General features: G+C 40.1%; 1 protein-coding gene across 3 annotated transcripts in view; it reads left to right on the top strand.

Annotated features, from left to right (window-relative positions):
- krit1 (KRIT1 ankyrin repeat containing) overlaps window positions 1-21,056 on the top strand; it is a 50,039-nt gene that overhangs the window by 17,651 nt on the left and 11,332 nt on the right. For all 3 annotated transcript variants that reach the window (XM_055656055.1, XM_055656049.1, XM_055656063.1), the window contains 7 exons: window positions 4,221-4,313; window positions 6,937-7,066; window positions 10,104-10,347; window positions 11,525-11,640; window positions 12,149-12,292; window positions 14,198-14,354; window positions 19,619-19,726. In XM_055656055.1, the coding sequence (XP_055512030.1) occupies window positions 4,221-4,313; window positions 6,937-7,066; window positions 10,104-10,347; window positions 11,525-11,640; window positions 12,149-12,292; window positions 14,198-14,354; window positions 19,619-19,726 (992 nt within the window). The remainder of the gene's footprint in view (window positions 1-4,220; window positions 4,314-6,936; window positions 7,067-10,103; window positions 10,348-11,524; window positions 11,641-12,148; window positions 12,293-14,197; window positions 14,355-19,618; window positions 19,727-21,056) is intronic.

The following is a 21,056-nucleotide window of genomic DNA, read 5'->3' as shown; positions in this document are numbered from 1 at the left end:
CTGCATCCGCTGCTCTAGATGTCAGCTAATTTACATCGGGGAGACTAAGCGTAGGTTGGGCGATCGTTTTGCCGAACACCTCCGCTCAGTCCACAATAACCAATCTGACCTCCCGCTGGCTCAGCACTTCAACTCCCCCTCCCATTCCCAATCCGACCTCTCTGTCCTGGGTCTCCTCCATTGCCAGAGTGAGCAACAGCGGAAATTGGAGGAACAGCACCTCATATTCCGCCTGGGGACCTTGCGTCCGGATGGCATTAACATTGAATTCTCCCAATTTTGCTAGCCCTTGCTGTCTCATCCCCTTCCTTAACCCTCTAGCTGTCTCCTCCCACCCTCCTATCCGCCCGCCCTCGGGCTCCTCCTCCTCCCCTGTTCCTTCCTTCTCCCCCCCACCCCCCATCAGTCTGAAGAAGGTTTTCGGCCCGAAACGTCGCCTATTTCCGTCGCTCCATAGATGCTGCTGCACCCGCTGGGTTTCTCCAGCAATTTTGTGTACCTTCTTATGTTATGTTGTTGTGCTGGCTCAGGTCAAGCATTTGTTCATAGCATTGGCTTAGTTATGGAGTGGCTTTATCTCCAGTAGTGGCATAATGGTGCTGTTGACTCACAGACCAGGTTTGACCTGACCTCTGGTGCTCTTACTGTGGTGTTTACACATTCTCCATGTGAGTTTACTCTGGGTGTACTGTTTTCCTGCCACATCTGAAAGACGTGCTGGTTTTGTCGAATTGTTAGAGATGTATCTGGGAAGACAGCAAGTACTTTTAGTTTCTTTGGGAGCATGTGGATGCCAACAATAGACAGCAAAGGCTGTGTAGAACAATATAAACCATCCAACTACTCACTCCAAGCAAATTCACTTGCATCACCATAGCAAAGTCTGCTACTGCAGAGGACTCATTTGTCATTCAGGACCCAAAGTAAGGTGTCCATGACTCTGAAGGATTGTCTGAAAGAGAGACATCTTCGATTAGTCATCTTTCCTCCATAAAAATAAGTTCAGCCCTTCAAGTTTTTGTTTATAATTAGCATTCTCTCACAGAATCCTTCCTCTGGATTCTCTCCCATGCTTTAATCTTCAATGTTATTTCATAGTACTGTATTGTAATTTTCTACAGAATTTAAGAAAGTCATTTGCCTTTTCTGGCTTGTACCACTTCTTTGAAATGTGATCTCCCTCTGTACCCCATTTAAGTGTAGAATAAAGCTTTAATATTGTGAAAGAGGGAGGCTTTGTCTGGAGAACAAAATATCCTTGCTGTTGTGCTGAGCTCAATTACAGCATTGGAGAAAGTGTATGAGAGAGAGTAATTGTTATGAATTTAATTTATTCTAGTATGACCAAATCCTTAGGAATGAATTTGTTTTGTGTTAACAAAGTAAAGGGTCAAACATTTTCACGTTCTTTTATTGAGTCACCCAACAAACAATCTATTGGAATTGAGAGCATCAGACTTGTCCTTTTAGCCCCAGAACATTCTTTGTAAATGTGTTGTCTTGAGTAGTTCTCAAATGTTACTGAAAACCAACATGAAAGAGCAGCAATAATTAAAATTAAAAACAAATTGGAAACACTGAGCAGGTCAGGCAGAATTTGTAAAAAGAGAAGCAGTTAATATTTCAGGTTGAAGACATGTAATTGAAATTTGCATCAAAATCCTTTTGAGGCTTAAGCTAGATATTTTTGGTTATGCACACATTTCATATACCTGCATACTTAATCTTAAATCCTGTTGATATTTATCTGCATATGTGCAATACCTATAAACTGTACATATAGATCATAATTTGTTTTGCACATAAGCTGCATTACTTAAAAATGCTCATTTAGAAACATGGTGCAGTAGATGGTGAGGTACCCATCTGCCATTGTCAGTGATGACAAATTGATTTCACGCTCTTTCTGAGATTACTTATATTTTCTTCTAAACTGACTGAGTATTTACGTTCTTTAATTGTCAGGTTCATTTGGTAAACTTTTGGTAAGGAGTTCATTTGCTTGACTATACCACCATGGAATTGTACACCGTGAAAATACATTTTCCTCTGGGTCTGTTCAAGCTTACTCAGAAACTATCATTTCGTTCTGATGGATGATCAGCCATGATCATATTGAATGGCTTTCGAAGGGCCGAATGGCCTACTACTGCACCTAATTTCTATGTTTTTATGTTTTACTCAAAACTATCATTTTGTTCCATATGTGCACCTTTCACAACTTAAATATGTAAATATCCAAATCATTCAAAATTTACCACTGAATTTGCTTCCATTGTACTTCAGATAATGCATCATAAATCGTAACAGCTGATTCAGTTAAAATTCCTCAAAATATGTTTTGCGCTTCCCTGTTCCCAGTGTTTTGGCTTTGTTGTTCACTAGCCCACATATGGAAAGTTTCATGTCATAGGAGCAGAATTAGGCCATTTGGCCCAACAAGTCTACTCTGCCATTCAATCATGGCTGATGTTTCTTTCCCTCTCAATCCCATTCCCCTGCCTTCTTCCCATAACACTTGACACTCTTACCAATCAAGTATCTGTTAATCTCCACCTTAAAACACTCAATGGCTTGGCTTGCAGAGCCATCTGTGGCAATGCATGCCACAGATTCACCAACCTAGACTAAAGAAATTCCTCTGCCTCTCCTTTCTAACGGTATGTCCTTTTATTCTGAGGTTATGCCCTCTGGTGGAAACACCCACTCTATCCAGGTCTTTCACTATTCGGTAAGTTTCAATGATGTACCTTCTCATCCTTCTAAACGCCAGTGAGTAGTGTTCCAGTGCCATCAAACGTCATCATATGTTAACCCAATCATTCCCGGAATCATTCCCATAAACCTCTGCACCCTCTGCAACGTCAGCGCATCCTTCCTCACATATGGTGCCTAGAACTGCTCACAATACTCCAAATGCGATCTGATCAGCCCTTATAAAGCCTCAGCAATACATCCCTGTTTTTATATTCTATTCTAGCCCTCTCAAAGTAAATGCTAATATTACATTTGCCTTCCTTACTTACTTATTCAACTTGCAAATGAACTTTTTGGGAATCCTGCACCAGCACTCCCAAGTCCCTTTGCACCTCCGATTTCTGAATCATCTCCCCATTTAGAAAATAGTCAACGCATTTATTCCTACTATCCTAATGCATGACTCCAGACTGCTATGCTGTATTACATCTGCCACTTCTTTGCCCACTCTCCCAACCTGTCAAAGTCCTTCTGCAGAGTCCCTACTTTCTCTATGCTACTTGCCTCTCCATCTATCTTCGTATGATCAACAAACTTGGCCACAAAGTTTTAATTCCCTCATCCCAATCATTGATATACAATGTGAAGAGCAACGGGCCCAGTACGACCCCCTGCGGAATATCATTGGCAGCCAACCAGAAAATGTCTCAATTTTTTTTTTTTTACAACAAGAAAAACATAGAAACATAGAAAATAGGTGCAGGAGGAGATCATTCATTGTGATCATGGCTGATCATCCCCAATCAATAACCCGTGCCTGCCTTGTCCCCATATCCCTTGATTCCACTAGCCCCTAGAACTCTATCTAACTCGCTCTTAAATCCATCCAGTGATTTGGCCTCCACTGCCCTCTGTGGCAGGGAATTCCACAAATTCACAACTCTCTGGGTTGTATAAAAGTTTTTTCTCACCCCAGTCTTAAATGACCTTCCCTTTATTCTAAGACTGCGGCCCCTGGTTCTGGACTCGCCCAAAATTGGGAACATTTTTCCTGCATCTAACTTGTCCAGTCCTTTTATAATTTTATATTTTTCTGTAAGATCTATAAAATTTAACTTGTTTGAATTAATGAAACCATCAGTTTTATTGATCGGAATAAATATAAGCCAAACTTTTTTTTGAATTTCCACCACTGCAAGCCACTCTTTGGGACACGATCATTTATTTTCAAAAGAAAATGAACCTTAACTTAGCTTAAAAAAAAACAAGTTGCCCATCAGTAGAACAATAGAAGTTGACGTGTATCTAATTAGTTGTTGCAGATGTTCGAACTGTGTACAATACCATCAAGTGGCCAAATAATGTTGTTGCACCAGGACAAGTTTGCGTAGAGTAAGTCACTCGGACAAAAAAAATGATGTGAAGTGTACAAAAATGTGACAACAATGTGAAAGTAGATGAAACTAGAACATTTTCAATATATATGCCAATAACATTCTTAAATTGTGATTATTTGTTGTAAGGTAAACGTGTGGTTCGGATCAAAGAATTCCCTATTCAAGGAGAGAATCTTTGCAAAGTAGCTTCACTTTATGTTGTGCCAGCAGCAATCAAAGGTAACGCCACATTGTCAACATCTGTTTGAATGTATTTTGTTATACTCTAGAAGAAACAAAGTAGTTGTTTCATAACTATTTTACTGACAGTAATAATGTATATCAGACGCATATGTTTGTCATTGGGAATATGAGAGAATGAACACATACATTTAATAAAATCTGTAATAAAAATTGAGTGACAATATACTACATTTTGATAAAAAGAAAACATTGATTCTAATTGTTAATGGGCAAGATTATGTAACCAGTCATGAAGAGCTAGTTTCCTTTCAAAGTGGTGGTTTTGAATTGGGTACAAAAAAAATTACGGTGGCACGGGGGCGCTGCAGTAGAGTTGCAGCGCCGGAGACCAGGTTCGATCCTGACTATGGGTGCTGTATGTACGGAGTCTGTACTTTTTCTCCGTGACTGTGTGAGTTTTCTCCGAGATCTTCGGTTTCCTCCCACACTACAAAGACGTACAGGTATGTAGGTTAATTGGTTTAGTGTATGTGTAAATTGTCCCTAGTATATGTAGGACAGTGTTAATGTGTGAGGATCGCTGGTCAGCACGGACTCGTTGGGCCTGTTTCCATGCTGTCTCTAAAAACTAAACTTTCAGTTGATGTTTTCAGACTATTGTACAACTCCGAGCAAAGAAGCATTGTACTAACGATTGACTCTTAACTAAAAATAAATTTGTTATTGAAGAAGAATGGATGAAAAACAAAAATGATTCCTCTTTGGAAATGGCCATTTAATACCTTGAGCCTGTCCAGTCACTCATTGAAATCATGGCTGGCATGTGACCTAACTCCATATACCTTGATCTTTGACGACAAAAAAAAAAATCTATCAACATAGTATTAAAAATGAGCATTTGATCTATGAGCAAATGTGTTTGCTAAGCGTTCCAAACTCTTTTGAATATTTTTCTGAAATACCTGGCTGTAATTTTTAAAACATTGTAGTCTTCTTCCACTTGAATCTTCACACTAAAAATAATCACTATTTATTTATTGCCGTTCAGCCAAGTTCATGCTGGTAATACTTAAATAATCATACGTGTCCCATACCCTTACTCCTTACATTCCATCCTAAGCCAAAATGCCCTTCTGGTATGGGGCCCAGCTATAGTTCCTCTAGTGGTTTGCTTTTCCCTTCTTATAATTTGAGTTATTTTTTGTGATACACAACAGTAAGAATCTTTCTTTTAGGAAATTATAGTTATAACTAGACTAAGTGGGACCCGTTGGGTCCCAGCATCACACGGGAGGGCTGGTCCCCCTACGCAATATTCCACCTCTCCACCAATTCCAATATTGGTGGCCAGTGAGGGGGTGGGGGGCTTTCTGGAGGACTAGTATGGGTGTTGTGGGCTGAAGGGACTGGTTTCCAGAGGGCTAGTATGGATATAGTGGGCCGAATGGATTCTTGGGCTGGCGGCTCAGTGACTCAAGCCTGTTGTGCTGGCAGCTCACTCACGGCTGGTGGGCTGGCAGTTGATTCACGGCTATTCCTTGAAATTCCACCAAGCAGGGTGCAAGGCCACCAAATTCAAGTGCAGTTTCATACCATTTCAAGCAGGGTGCAAGGCCACTAAAGACAGCGAGTCATGACCTCTCCTTCCTCCATCTTGCAGAGGCTGAGCCACGCCCACACTTCTGGGTTTTATAGTCCCTCCCCCCTTCCCACCAGAAGGGGCGTGGCATTCATGGCGTGATTGACAGGAGATAGAATCTCATCATTTTTAAAACACTAATAACTCTTTTATTTTTCATCGATGGGAAAAATCCTCAGCACCTGATGAGCGGAGGGGGACTGAGTAAGATGATCAAACATCACAGCCATACGTGGTAGCGTTTTTTCTAAAATCAATATAAAGCGCAAACAGGAAGTGGTCAAGATTAGACTTTTAATTATATAGTAGGCAAGGCAACTTTAATTAGACAAGGCAACTTTAATTAGGCAACACAGCTTTAGCGTTTCCACCCCAAAGGCACACACAGCTTTAGCATTTCCAAACCAAAGGCAACACAGCTTTAGCATTTCCAAACTATATTTTCAAAACCACATTAAGGCCACTGACAGGTCAGTAAAACAACTCACAGTTTAGTAGACATGTGTTCAGTGTTATTCACAGCTCAGACTGAGAGACGTGACCCTCTCGCTTCCCCCATCTTGCAGAGACTGACTGAGGCACTCAACACTTCTGGGTTTTATTGTCCCTCTGGAAGGGGCGTGGCCTTCCAGAGAGAAAATCTCAACATTTTTAAAACACTAGTAACTCTTTTATTTTTCATCGATGGGAAAAATCCTCTTGTCCTGCGCAGCAGAGGGGGGCTGTGTAAGATGGCCAAAAATCACAGCTGTAAGTGGCAGCTTTTTTTCGAAAATCAATATGCAGAACAACAGGAAGTGGTCAAGATCTGACTTTTAGTAATATAGATATCTGGTCATAATGTATAATGCAGTTTTCAGTTCAAAAGCATATCAGTGTACACAAGACCTGTTGGATTGAACCATTTTGAATGAATTTTGTATTCATTACTAAATTACATTTACTGATCTGTTGTCATGAATAAAAGTTAATAAAATGCCAGATATTGTACTATTTATCTATTGCTTCTATCATTTGCAGAAAACAGCAAGATATCCTATTGCCTTGGAGTGCCAGGCTTTTACTGTTTCCAGGATATTATGCGTGTGTGTAGTGAAACCAGTAATCATTTTTCTACCTTCAGTGCAAAAATGTTGATTGCATTGGACAAGTAAGAATTAATTTCTTATCACATAACTTGCAATCGTGTGATGAACATTGCATGATATTTAGATATTCCTAATAACAAACCTTATCTTGAAAATGTGAATAAGAAAGTGTAAGAAAACCTGACCAACTCTCATTGCAATAATAACTTTCCTCCCCTAAATAATAGTCAACAATACTCAATTCCCTGTCTGTCAAAAACACCTCTTAAAAATTGTCACTTCAAGAAATGAAGTAAGGAAATTCCAGTCAATATTTGGAAATTAATGTTATCCACTGCAATAACTTTGTTGCTTTTATATCTTTCCATAAAGGGACTACATATTTGATCTTCTACCTCCCATTGGCTATTTGGAGACCTATAAACAATAATGCCATCACAGTGTTAGCACCTTTCTGATTTTTGAGTTCTTGCCCATATTGCCTCACGGGATGAGTCCTCCAGGTTGTCCTCTCTAAGTGGCACTGACGTTCTCCCTGATCAATCATGGAGCTCTCCCACTTCTTTCACATCCCACTCTATAGCATTTTAAACATCTAAATCTGGAACATTGAGATGCCAGTCTCGCCCTTCTCTCAACTAATTTTCTTGTGTGTAAGTGACAATAGACAATAGGTGCAGGAGTAGGCCATTTGGCCCTTCGAGCCAGCACTGCCATTCAATGTGATCATGGCTGATCATCCCCAATCAGTACCCCGTTCCTGCCTTCTTCCCATATCCCCTGACTCCACTATTTTCAAGAGCCCTATCCAGCTCTCTTGAAAGCATCCAGAGAACCTGCCTCCACCGCCCTCTGAGGCAGAGAATTCCACAGACTCACCACTCTCTGTGAGAAAAAGTGTTTCCTTGTCTCCGTTCTAAATGGCTTACTCCTATTCTTAAACTGTGGCCCCTGGTTCTGGATTCCCCCAACATCGGGAACATGTTTCCTGCCCTAAGCGTGTCCAAGCCCTTAACAATCTTATATGTTTCAATGAGATATCCTCTCATCCTTCTAAACTCCAGAGTGTACAAGCCCAGCTGCTCCATTCTCTCAGCACATGACAGTCCCGCCATCCCGGGAATTAACCTTGTAAACCTTCGCTGCACTCCCTCAATAGCAAGAATGTCCTTCCTCAAATTAGGGGACCAAAACTGCACACAATACTCCAGGAGTGGTCTCACTAGGGCTCTGTACAACTGCAGAATGACCTATTTGCTCCTATATTCAATTCCTCTGATTATAAAGGCCAACATGCCATTCGCTTTCTTCACTGCCTGCTGTACCTGCATGCTTACTTTCAAAGACTGATGTACAAGGACCCCCAGATCCCATTGTACTTCCCCTTTTCCCAACTTGACACCATTTAGTGAGTGATTGAATCTGGGATTGGAGGGTTTGGCAACTAGTTCCATACACCCACCACCCATTGTATGAAAAAGTTACCTCTCGGGTTCCTACTAAATCTTTTCCCCCTCACCTTAAATCTATGGGTATATCCTCCTGAGTATACCTTCATTAGGATACGAGTATAAAGTTTCTACTAATTTAGATAGTAAATTCTGACCTAAACAGCATATTCCTTCACTGGTGCTTAATAATAATAATAAACTTTATTACAGACTCGAGGTCCAGACAAGGGGCAACATTACATTAAAAAAATGCATTGCATATTAAATATCATAAAGTACATATAAAATCTTAGTATATAACTTATAAAAGCATCATAAATTATATATTCTTTAAAACACAATACATGTTAAAAATCCAGATTAAAAGAATGATCAATGTCCTACAACGAGACAACGATACCAGTGTCTCCACAGCTGGGATTCGTAGCGTGTAGTGCTAACCCTTATGTTTGACAAGGCCACAATAATTACATTTTTAGAGTCATTTATCCTGCAAATGAATTGATACATGTGATGTCTTAGGATAGCATCTAAAGTACTGACTCCTGCAGCCACAAACATATTACTGGCACTACACCATCTAGGTTTCCTTAGCAGTGTTCTCATGGCATTGTTATATGCCACCTTTAGTCTCTGCAAACTTGTCTTTCCATAGTTCGACCACAGGTGCACAGTGTAGAGTGGTGTGCAGTATGCTCTAAATAGTGACATCTTCACCACATCTGCACATGCACCAAATTTACGCAAGAGAATATTCGCCTGTACATACAGCATGCGTCGTTGCCTATAAATATCCTCATCATCTGTCATTTGTTCTGTAATAATATGCCCTAGATATTTTACCTTATTACAGACACTAAGATTATTGTCAGATAATTTAAAATCAGGAAATTTTAGACATTTATCCTGTTTGGTTCTACAGATCATAACAGCACTCTTATTAGCATTATATTTAATGTCATGTTCCACACCATACACAGAACATATAGTAAGAAGCTGCTGGAGACCACGCTAGATGGACTAAAGACCACAAGATCATCTGCATACATAATATGGTTCACTAAAATATTACCAATCACACACCCAGTGTTACAGGCTTTCAATTGTTTAGACAGATCTTCAATATATAGATTAAAAAGGACTGGGGACAAAATTCCCCCTTGTCTAACACCATTGCTAACCCCAAATGGGGCTGAGACCCTATTGCCCCATTTTATTTGCATAGTCTGGTGGGCATACCAGTAGGCCAGAATTTTAACAATGTATTTAGGCACCCCTCTTTGACTCATTTTACCAAACAGCTTTGGGAGCAATATATCTCTACCCTAGTATTCAACCTCTTGCAATAAAGGCAAATCTGAGATTTGCCTTCCTAATTAATTTGCAGTGATCCACAAAATGACCTCTCTGGGCACCTACCAGTCTCTCACCAAAGAATATTCTGCCTTTAATTTTCTAAATATCTCATATCAAAATAAAAGACACTTGGGCAAAATACTAGAAAGTGGTTGGGTTTTATGGAACAGTAGCGCGTTAGGAATTTCTCCAGTAAGTGTTCAGGAAATCAGAAAAAATTAATAGGTGATAAAATGTTTTGAAAATTGTTTGTTTAAAACATTTATTTTCTTTTAAATCCCTGCCTAAACAGGTGGATGGCAGAGCAGCACACCATTTCCAATGCGATTCCAGGTCTTTTTAGGCCATCTCCTCTTGACAGAATCAAGTCTTGTGTTGCAAACCCTGTTTATGCCAATGAAGTGGATCAATGTGAACATACATTACATGTGGGGTACAATGCTCTGGAGATTAAAAGCAAAATGATGGCACTGGAGAAAGCTGATCTCTGTATCTACAATCCACTTTTTGGGTCCGACCTACAGTACACAAATAGGGTAGGCCCTCAAAATCAACTATTTATTAAAAATCCAAGTGACTTAAACTTGACAATGTGTTTATATTGGTTCTGAAGTAGAGCCATTGAGCAACCTGCTTTCTTTCTCATATTACGAATGAACTGGTTTCCAGAGGGCTAGTATGGACATTGTGGGCCAAATGGATTCTTGGGGTGGCAGCTCAGTCACTCAAGACTGGTGAGCTGGCAGCTCAGTTACTCAGGGCTAATGGGCTGGCAGCTCAATCACTCAGGGCTGGTGGGCTGGCAGCTTACTCACGGCCATTCCTTGAAATTCTATTTCAAGCAGAGTGCAGGCCACCAAATTCATTTCATACCATTTCAAGCAGAGTGCAGGCCACCAAATTCAAATGCAATTTCATACCATTTCAAGCAGAGTGCAGGCCACCAAATTCAAATGCAATTTCATACCATTTGGGATTTATACTGCTGGCCCCCGGGAAAGGGGCGTTACCTTCATCATGGTGATTGACAGGTGAGAGGACCAATCATCTGATCTCAAGATTTTTTTAAACATTCATAACTTTTGTTTTTAACGGACGAAAAAATCCTGGGGGCTGCCTCAGGTGGAGGAGGACTGTGAGTAAGTTGGCCAAAAATCATGACGATATATGGTAGCATTTTTTCCATATTAATATACAGCGCAGACAGGGTTAAGATGAAACTTTCAGTTATATAGATATCACTTGAGATATAAGTGGGATAGAAATAATGAATGCGTGTATTTTTTTTGTGTTAAATACCGAAGCAAGCCTTTGATAAAGTGGCACAAAATACATAAGGATACGCATTAAGAATATTTTCTGTAAATTGCTGGCGTAAAGAATTAAATCTACAAGAATTAAGTCTAATCTATATAATCTGTAATCTATACATTATATTTTGAAATGAAAGCAGAAAATGTAAGAAATACCAAGCAGATGAGGCAGCATCTAATCTGAGATGTTGACTGTTATGTCATGGACGCTTTCTGATCTAAGTACATCCAGTGTTTTGTGTACTGGGTTTGCCGCAACCGCATTATTCTGCTTTGGGATTGTCACGCTTTGAAGTTGTATTTAATTACTTTTTGAAATGTATGAACTTTTCCTATTCATTTTCAGTGGGATTATGCATAAATATAGAAAAAATCCTAAATTTATTGATTCTGCTTAAAGGTAGATAAAGTCGTTATAAACCCATACTTTGGTCTGGGAGCTCCCGATTATTCCAAGATACAGATTCCAAAGCGTGAAAAATGGCAGCGCAGCATGAGTAGTATCATGGAGGACAAGTAAGTCCAGAAACATTGCTGAATTTCTGTTTAATACTTCATTGGCTAAAAGTGTTTGAGGAACCCAAATATACATGCTCTTTTAACCATGATTCATGGTAGCATTGTATATGAGATGCATCTGAGCTTTATTTGTTAAATATGTAGCCTAAAACCAATATTATTATCTGCAATTTTGTGGCAGAACCTTCCTCTGCAATACCTTTGTGAAATAAAAATCAGAAAGTACTGTAACTACTCAGGCAAGTCAGGCGGCGTGGAGAATGGGGAGAACAAGGAGAATCTCTAAAACGATTGAAACCAAGAGACATAATCTGAATTATAAAATAATTGTACGATATCTTGTTGATGTAAAAGGATATATGTGCCAGCTCTTAAGTCCTGAGAAATTACAATGTTACTGTTCTATAAATGATTAGAAACTGTTAATTAATTTAAATTTTGTACATTTCTAGTGACAATTTCCTGTGAAAGGATGTTAACACAAATGTGATTTCTCCTCCTCTAGAGAGCGACAGTGGGTGGATGATTTCCCCCTGCATCGCAGTGCCTGTGAAGGTGATACAGAGTTATTGAGCAAACTTCTGGATAGTGGATTTTCAGTTAATCAGTTGGATAGTGATCACTGGGCACCGATTCATTATGCTTGTTGGTAAATTGTTTTCCTACAACATATTATAAAGATAATTTATTTCAATGTTTCTTGTTAAACAATTCTGTCTAATTCTAGTGGTTGGCATTGGTCAAGCCATGTATATTATTTCTGACCCATTGTTTTATTTCTGCTTATGTGGTAATGTTTTCTCAATTGCAAATTAATGAATTACAGGGTTCATCACAGAGCCTGGTACAATTGGGATCCTGCTGACTACGCTAAATTTTGTGGAATAAATTAATTTAGAGGAAAATTAATGGAAAATGAGAAGCAGAGACTTTGCAGATTTCCTTTGAGATTTTATTGCATGATATCATGGAGAGATGGCTGCAGTAAAACTGCTCACCAGTTCTCTGACCTTACTTTAATCCCTATACACTCACGACTGTGTGGACAAACTCTGCTCTAACTCCATCACAAGTTCACTGATGACACTAGCATAGTGTGCTGGATCTTGCACAATGACGAGGCAGAGTACGGAAGACGATAGGGCTTAGTGGTATGGTGTCAAAACATTAATTCTTCCTCAATTTCAGTAAGATGAAGGAGCTAGTTATTGACTTCATGGTGTGCATGCACAGGTTAGTACCAAGCACATTAGAGCTACAGTCAAGAATGTACACAAGCGCCTATACTTCTTCAGAAGTCTAAGGAAGTTTGGCAATGTTTCCTATGACTCTTAACAACTTCGACAGACGCATTGCAGAAAACATCCGATTGATATGCATCACAACTTGGTTTGGCAAGTGCTCTGCCCAAGACGACAAGAAATTGCAGCAAATTATGGATGCAGCCCAGTACATCACACAAACTAGCTTCCCTCCTCCCCCTCCATCAATTCCATCTACATTTCACACTCTCTCGGGAAAGCAGTCAACATATTAAAGGAGCATTTACATTTTGAGCATTCCCTCTTCTCCCCTCTCCTGTCAGGCAGAAGATACAAAAACTTGAAAGCACGTATTGCCTGATTCACAAGCAGCTTCTTTCCTGCTATTATCAGCCTACTGAACAGTCCTTCCCTAAGCTAAGGGCGAGGTCCTGATATCTCAATTTACCTCTTAAATTTGGACTTTTTAGTTAGCTGCACTTTCTTTGCAACTGTAACTAGAAACATAGAAATTAGGTGAAGGAGTAGGCCATTCGGCCCTCGAACCGCTGACCATGGCGATCATCCAACTCAGTATCCCGTCCTGCCTTCTCTCATCCCCTTGGCCACAAGGGCCACATCTAACTCCCTCTTAAACCCTCTGTGGCAGAGAGTTCCAGAGATTCACCACTCTCTGTGTGGACGGTTTTAAAGGATTTTTAGTTAAGCTGCACTTTCTGGACTTGCAACATCGGGAACAATCTTCCGCATCTAGCCTGTCCAACCCCTTAAGAATTTTGTAAGTTTCATCCCCTCTCAATCTCTGCATTCTAGAGAGTATATTGTACACACTATTCTGCATTTTGGTATATTTTCTCTTTGTACAATCTGTTGTGCACCCGTACAGCTCGATTGTACTCACATAGAATATGATTAGATGGATAGTATGCAGTCAAAGTTTTTCACTATCTCAGCACACGTGACAATATTAAATGAATAAACCGGCAAGTGCCTCAGCTGCACATCCATGTACAATTTTAAAAAAAAAAAAACACTTATCTTGTTCGTATAACTAACATTTGTATTTTTACTGCACCTAACCCTGTGTAGAAATTTGCAGTGAGCCTATCTCTTCATCAGAACTTCAATCATCTCTGCTATAGTTAATTAAATTATGACCAGTCAACAAATCAATTTTCTCAAATATGAAAGAGAAACTCTCGATACCATGAAATCAACATTATATTCATTTGGAAAGAAGTAATTGATTGTAAATGTGTTTGACATTTTTTTCTCCCATAATCTGCTTTTAGGTATGGAAAGGTTGAAGCTACTTGTTTCTTATTAGAAAAGGGAAAGTGTAATCCCAATCTTCTCAATGGACAACTCAGCTCGCCACTACATTTTGCAGCAGGTGGAGGGCGTGTAGAGATTGTGCAGCTTCTACTGCAACATCCAGAGATTGATCGGGTATGATTCAATGATTTATTTGCATCTTCCACTTCCTAAATTGATGCAAGTTAGAGTTTGAGACCTAAATTCTTCATTATAAAGTCCTGGAGTTATACATTTGAACTGTATAAAATCAGGCCCTCCAGCCCACCAAATCTATGCTGACCAACATGTCTATACATGCTAATCCCACTTGCATGCATTAAATCCAAATCCTACATGTCTTGCTTAGTCAAGTACCTGGTCAGATGCCTTAAATGTTTTTACGGTACCTGCCTCCACCACCTCCTCTTGCAGCTCATTCCTGATGCCAACTGCTCTTTGTGTGAAAAATGTTCCCCGCCGATCCACCTTAAAGCTCCTCACTCTCACTGTGCCTTCTAGTTCTAGGCACCTTCCCCCACCATGGGATGTAGTCTCTGGCTATTTACCTGATCTATCCCCTAGATTTGTTCTCATTAGTTAAAGAGAAACATAACTGTGAAGGAGGCCGTTCAGAGAAAATTTAGGTTGATTCTCATGATAATGAAATGGTCTTATGAGCATCAGCAAATGAAGTCTGTACATAGGAATTTATGAGAAAGAGAGCTGATCTCATTGAAACACAGGATTCTTGAATGGGACATAATTTGGTAAATGTTGAGAGGAGAGATATCATTTCACATACCTCTATCTTGTGACCTCTCAGCCTTCTTTGCTCTACAGAAACCATAATCTATCCTTATAACTCAAGTAGGGCGACCACAACTGCATACAATACTCCAAATGCCTCCTAACGTACGTATAGCTGTAACAGTATTCCAACTCAATGCCGTCGCTGTTGAAGGCAATCATGTCATACGCCTCTAACCCGCCTGTCCACCTGTGTTGCCATTACGAGGGAACCAGTTCAACATCCTGCCTAGGGCCCTGCTATTTACCATGCTCTTCTCCGGTTTAACTTCATAAAATGCATTACTCCATACTTGTCTGAGTTAAAGTCATTCCTTGTCCCACTTTTCCAGTTGATCCTGCTCTTTGATCCTGCTATAACCTTCGGCAGCCTTCTTCGCTGTTTACTGCATTGCTAATTTTGATGTCAGCTCCAAACTTACTAATCATACCACCAACATTTTCAACCAAATCATTAATATATATGGCAGACAAGGATGGAAACAAACCCAATCTGGCAAGACACTCATCCCAGGCTTCCACTCTGAAAAGCAATCCTCCAAGAGTCAAGTCAAGAGTTTTTTATTGCCATATGTCCCGGATGGGACAATGAAAAATCTTACTTGCTGCAACTCAAATAATCCAATATCATTGCCTGCTTTCCACTGCCAACCCAATTCTGTATCTGATTGTCTAGTTCATCCTGGATCCTTTGAGTTCTAAACATTGCAGCCCACCATGTCATAAGGCCTCACTAAAATCCATGTCCACAACATCTTTGTTCCCTTGTTAATCTTCTTGGTCACCTCTTCAAAAAACTCAATTATATGTCTGAATATATTATTTTAATATGTGTTCTTTACACTTACGATATTGTGATTTTCTGCTAGTTTTAGTCTTGTTGTTTAAAGAGAAACATAACTGAAAAGGGCTGTTCAGAGAAGATTTGAGGTTGATTCTTATGATAAAGAAATGGTCATGGGCATTCAGCAGATTGGGATTTGCACTCAATGAAGTTTAAAAGAAGGAGAGCTGATCTTATTGAAACATGGGAATCTTGGAGGGGGCTTGTCTTGGTCGATGTTGCAAGGGTAGAAGTAGAACTAAGAAGCATGTTTCCGTATAATGGCTTTACTACTTAAAATGGCGCTAAAGCGTGGGGACCTTGCATTCTGGCCCCAGAGGAGGATATACTATCATCCAGTGCAGTTGCCCCAATTGTGTTTGGCTAAATTGTATTCCTGTAAGTATTATCTGATTTGATAGAATAGCACACAGACATAAGTGTTTAACATAACACTACCTGGGAACATGTGACAATAATAAATAGCACTGACCAAAACTGCAAGAAATTGCAGATGTAGCCCAGTCCATCACACAAACCAGACTTCCCCCCATTTATACTTCACACTGCCTCGAAAAAGCAGCCAACATAATCAAAGACTTGCCCCACTCCGGTCATTCCTCCTTCTCCGTGCTTCCGTTTGGCAGAAGGTGCACACTTGAAAATGTCCACTGCCAGACTCTGGAACAGCTTCTTCCCCTCCTTTATCAAGCTTCTCAATGGCCATTCCATAAGCTTAGGGTACTGTTCTGCACCTTTGAGGACATTGGACTTTGACTAAGGAAGTGATGCGCTACCATGCTGACAACTATCGTATCTTCCCCTTTGATCTATTGATTGTATGAGTTTGAACTGATTCTATCTATGTCCGATCTGTTTTGGACAGCATGCAAAAGAAAGCTTTTAATTGGATCTCAGTATTTTATTTTGTTGCCGATTACAGCATCAGCGGTCTCTTGCGTCTCCTTATTTTCTGATCTTTTTTATTGGAAGGCTGTTGCTATAGGATGACTAAGGAAGTGATGCGCTACCATGCTGACAACTATCGTATCTTCCCCTTTGATCTATTGATTGTATGAGTTTGAACTGATTCTATCTATGTCCGATCTGTTTTGGACAGCATGCAAAAGAAAGCTTTTAATTGGATCTCAGTATTTTATTTTGTTCCCGATTACAGCATCAGCGGTCTCTTGTGTCTCCTTATTTTCTGATCTTTTTTATTGGAAGGCTGTTGCTATAGGATGTATAAGATTCAGTATTGAACCCTGAGCCATATACAATTTATATTACTGCCTTAGATGAAAGGACAGAGTTGAACTCAATCATGATTATTGTTGATACAAAGCAGAATGGACAATAGCTTTGAGTGGATCACTGAGGCTATTTATACATATAGACGGGTTGAGAGAGGAAATCAAATATGGCGTATGAAATATAATGGGAGGTTATTCATTTTGATAGGAAGAATCAACTTTTTTTTTAAGAGCTGCTGAGAGGGAGCATAAAGTTGATAAGCCAGTCTTGCAAGCAAATTGGAAGAGATTGGAGTTGAGAGGAAGGAAATTGTGCTCAAAATATACAAGACTTTGGTGCAATCATATCTTAAGTTCTATGATCAGTTTTAGTCTCTTTGTCAAAGAAAGGATGGACTTGTATTGAATGTGATTTGGTATCGATTTGCTAGATAATAACATTAGGAAAAGAAGCATGAGAAATCTAGGAGCTTTCCTGCCATTCAAAGGGGCAATGGTACATCTAACCATTGGTCGCAACACCACATTATTGCCTGATCCTTGTAACCCTTAAGTCCCAAGTAATCCAAAAACCTATTTTTGCTTTGAATTTACCTATTGTCTGGACTAGAAAATTGGGAAGATGTCCAATTCTCTGAGATAAGAAATTCTTTCTCATCTCAGGTATATCATTCTTAAATAGATATTTGTAAATGCTGAGACTATTTCTCTGATTTCTAGAATCCCTTATGCTGAGAAATGTCCTAGCAACATCCACCTTCAAGCCTCAGATTTGTTTTAACTTTCTAACCACCTCATCAATTTGAACTCCAGAGTATTGCCAATCTACTCAATGTTTCCGGAACATATATCCTAAATAGGGGTGGTACAGTGACACAGCAGTAATGCTGCTGCCTTGCAGCGCCAAAGACCCAGGCTCGATCCTGACTATTAGTGCTGTCTGTACAGAGTTTGTATGTTCTCCCTGTGTCCTTGTGGGTTTCCTCCGGGTGCTTCGGTTTCCTCCCACACTTCAAAGACGTACAGGTTTGTAGGCTAATTGGCTTAAATTGTAAATTGTTGCTCGTGTGTAGGACAGTGTTAGTTTACAGGGGTGATCGCTGGCCGGTGTGGACTCTTTTTGATGAAGAGCCTGTTTCCATGCTGTATCTCTAAATTCTAAAAATATGTCTTTCTTAAATAAGGAAACCAAAATTGTATTGGTACTTTTTTGTGCTCATTGACGTTTAGAGGAACAAGAGGCAACCGCATCGAAATGTAACATTCTTCATTCATTCATCATTGTTGAACACCTTAGCGACGCAGTGGTGCTGGTTTCCGCGGGCACGGTGACGGACGCACCACACATCTCTGTCCTCCATGCAGCTGGCAAGCTCCTCTTTTGTCCCTACATATGCGTCTTCCATCAATGTCTTCAGCATCATCTTGATTGGCCGTCCCGGGTCATGTCTTCCATGGGTGTGTTCCCACTGCACAACCTTGTTTGCTGGCATTCCTGGTGGCGGTGGCAGTGACAGCGAGCCTCATCCTTCTCCACCTGATCTTCTCGGTCAGAGGTGGAATCTCCCCATTGGCTGTGATGTGGTCCCCCCAACTGACATTTTGAATTTTTCTGAGCACTTGGGTGTAGGGACCATCGAGAGACTTGGACAGTGCTCGAGTGAGAGTCCATGCCTCACACCCATACAATAATATGGTCTCTACAGCTGCATGGAAGAATCTCAGTTTGAGACCCTTAGACAATCGAGACGTCCAGATTTTCGCCATGTTATTGGGGGCTTTCCATGCGAGTGCTTTCCGGACCTTGATGTCATTCTCCGATCTCTGCATCCTCGCTCCCAGGTACTTAAAGTAACATTCTGAAAAGACAAATAGTTGCGGATGCTTTATCTGGCCCCTAAACTAGGGAATTTAATGTAATAAGGAGGTCACCCAAATGTTTTTGATCATCATTAGGATGTCAAAAGGTCATCAAAAATGTCTAGCGATACAACCTTAGGCTGCATTGTCGAAGTTGACTCACTGCTCAGTGCTAGCTTTGCCCCATGGACATTGTTGGCAGCCAGAAAACCAGCTCAATCCAACAAGCTCTCTTAAATAACTGCAATCACAGGGGTAATATGCAGTGGAAACAGCGACACAGTGGGCTGGATCAAGCATTATGCTTCTTCCCTTGCAGATACTTTTGTCTCTGCATTCTTGAAATATTCTTTTTGCTTTGCAATAATTGGCAAAGGGATAGTGAAGGATCCTTAGAATCGTTGAAAAAATGTAAAGTTGCTGTCACAATTCACAGGCCTCTACCCGAAACATCACCCATTCCTTCTCTCCAGAGATGCTGCCTGTCCCGCTGAGTTAATCCTGCTTTTTGTGTTTATTCACAGTAAAACTATCCAGCTTATAACAATTGCACACACATCAGTTTGCAGACAAATAACTTTGCATGAAACGTATTTTAATAATGAATGTTGTTATTGTATCATACTATACTTGCATATTGTGATAAATTGTTTTATGCATGTTAATTATTCTAGCATATTGTGGATCAGCAAGGAAGGACATCATTGCACGTCTGCACAGAAAACAAACAGAACGATTGGGAAGCAACGGTACAACTCCTTACAGATGTACTGAATAAGCCAGTAAGTTCATTTACTCTTTAACTGCTGAAGCTTATTCTTAAATTAGACAACCCAAGCTTTGCATTTTATCAGTATTCAAATATTTAATGGATCTGAGCTTTTTTAATTCAATAATCAAAATATAGTTTTTGATGTTTAGTTTGCTTGTGATGTTTATTCATGGGCACTTAATTTATTCATAATGTTCTAAGCATCATGTTGCTATTCAAGGGTGTTATATTTTCATTGTATTGTCCTGAAAGAACAATAAAAATCTTACGCAGCAGCACAACTGATATTTAGACATGTGATGGAAGGAACTGCAGGTGCTGGTTTTAATCGAACGTAGACACAAAATGCTGGAATAACTCAGCGGGACAGGTAGCATCTCTGGAGAGAAGGAATGGGTGACATTTCAGGTCGAGACCCTTCTTCAGACTGATGTCAGGGGAGTGGGCGGTACAGAGATAGAATGTAGTCGGAGACAGTAAGACTGGTGGGAGAACTGGGAAAGGAGAGCGAAGGAGAGAGGGAAAGCAAGGGCTATTTGAAGTTGGATAAGTCAATGTTCATATCGCTGGGATGTAAGCTACCTGAACGAAATATGAGGTGCTGTTCCTCCAATTTGCGCTGGGCCTCTCTGACAATGGAGGAGGCCCAGGACAGAAAGGTCAGATTGGGAATGGGAGAGGGAGTTAAAGTGGTGAGTAACCGGGAGATCAGGTAGGTTAAGGCTGACTGCGCGGAGATGTTCAGCGAAACGATCGCTGAGCCTGCGCTTGGTATCGCCGATGTACAGAAGTTGACACCTGGAACAGCGGACACAGTAGATGAGGTTGGAGGTGGTGCAAGTGAACCTCTGCCTTATCTGAAAAGACTGGGAGACATAGTGCCCTGTAAAACATAGTGCTCTGTAAAAATTTGACTTTATACTGTAACCAGTAGTTGAAATTTAATTTTCACAAATCAGCAACATCTGATGAAAATCTTCAAAATTTATGAATGCATAGTTTGTTTAAAAAATAAACAAATATCTCGAAGGTACCAAATTATACCCACTTTACAATAATATCATAAACCAAAATACATTGGTAAGGTGAAAAAATGCTGGAATAACTCAGCGGGACAGGCAGCATCTCTGATGAAAAATGAACCGCTCTGGTAAAATGACTGACTTAGGTCAGTGGACTCATGCAATTCTATGGTTTCTAATTTTGTAGCCTTATGGTCTTGGGTAAAGGGAATGCATTCGGCATGAACATTGCATGGTGTCGTTGACAATGAAGGCCACAAGTGGAGCCAAATGGCCAGCAAAATTCCTGAAATCTTGAACAGGTGGAAAAAAAGTACC

This window comes from Leucoraja erinacea, chromosome 2 (assembly GCF_028641065.1).
Source record: "Leucoraja erinacea ecotype New England chromosome 2, Leri_hhj_1, whole genome shotgun sequence".
Classification (NCBI taxonomy): domain Eukaryota; kingdom Metazoa; phylum Chordata; class Chondrichthyes; order Rajiformes; family Rajidae; genus Leucoraja; species Leucoraja erinaceus.
The sequence above is the reverse complement of the archived record's forward strand: the minus strand, read 5'-3'. Positions and strand labels throughout refer to the sequence as shown.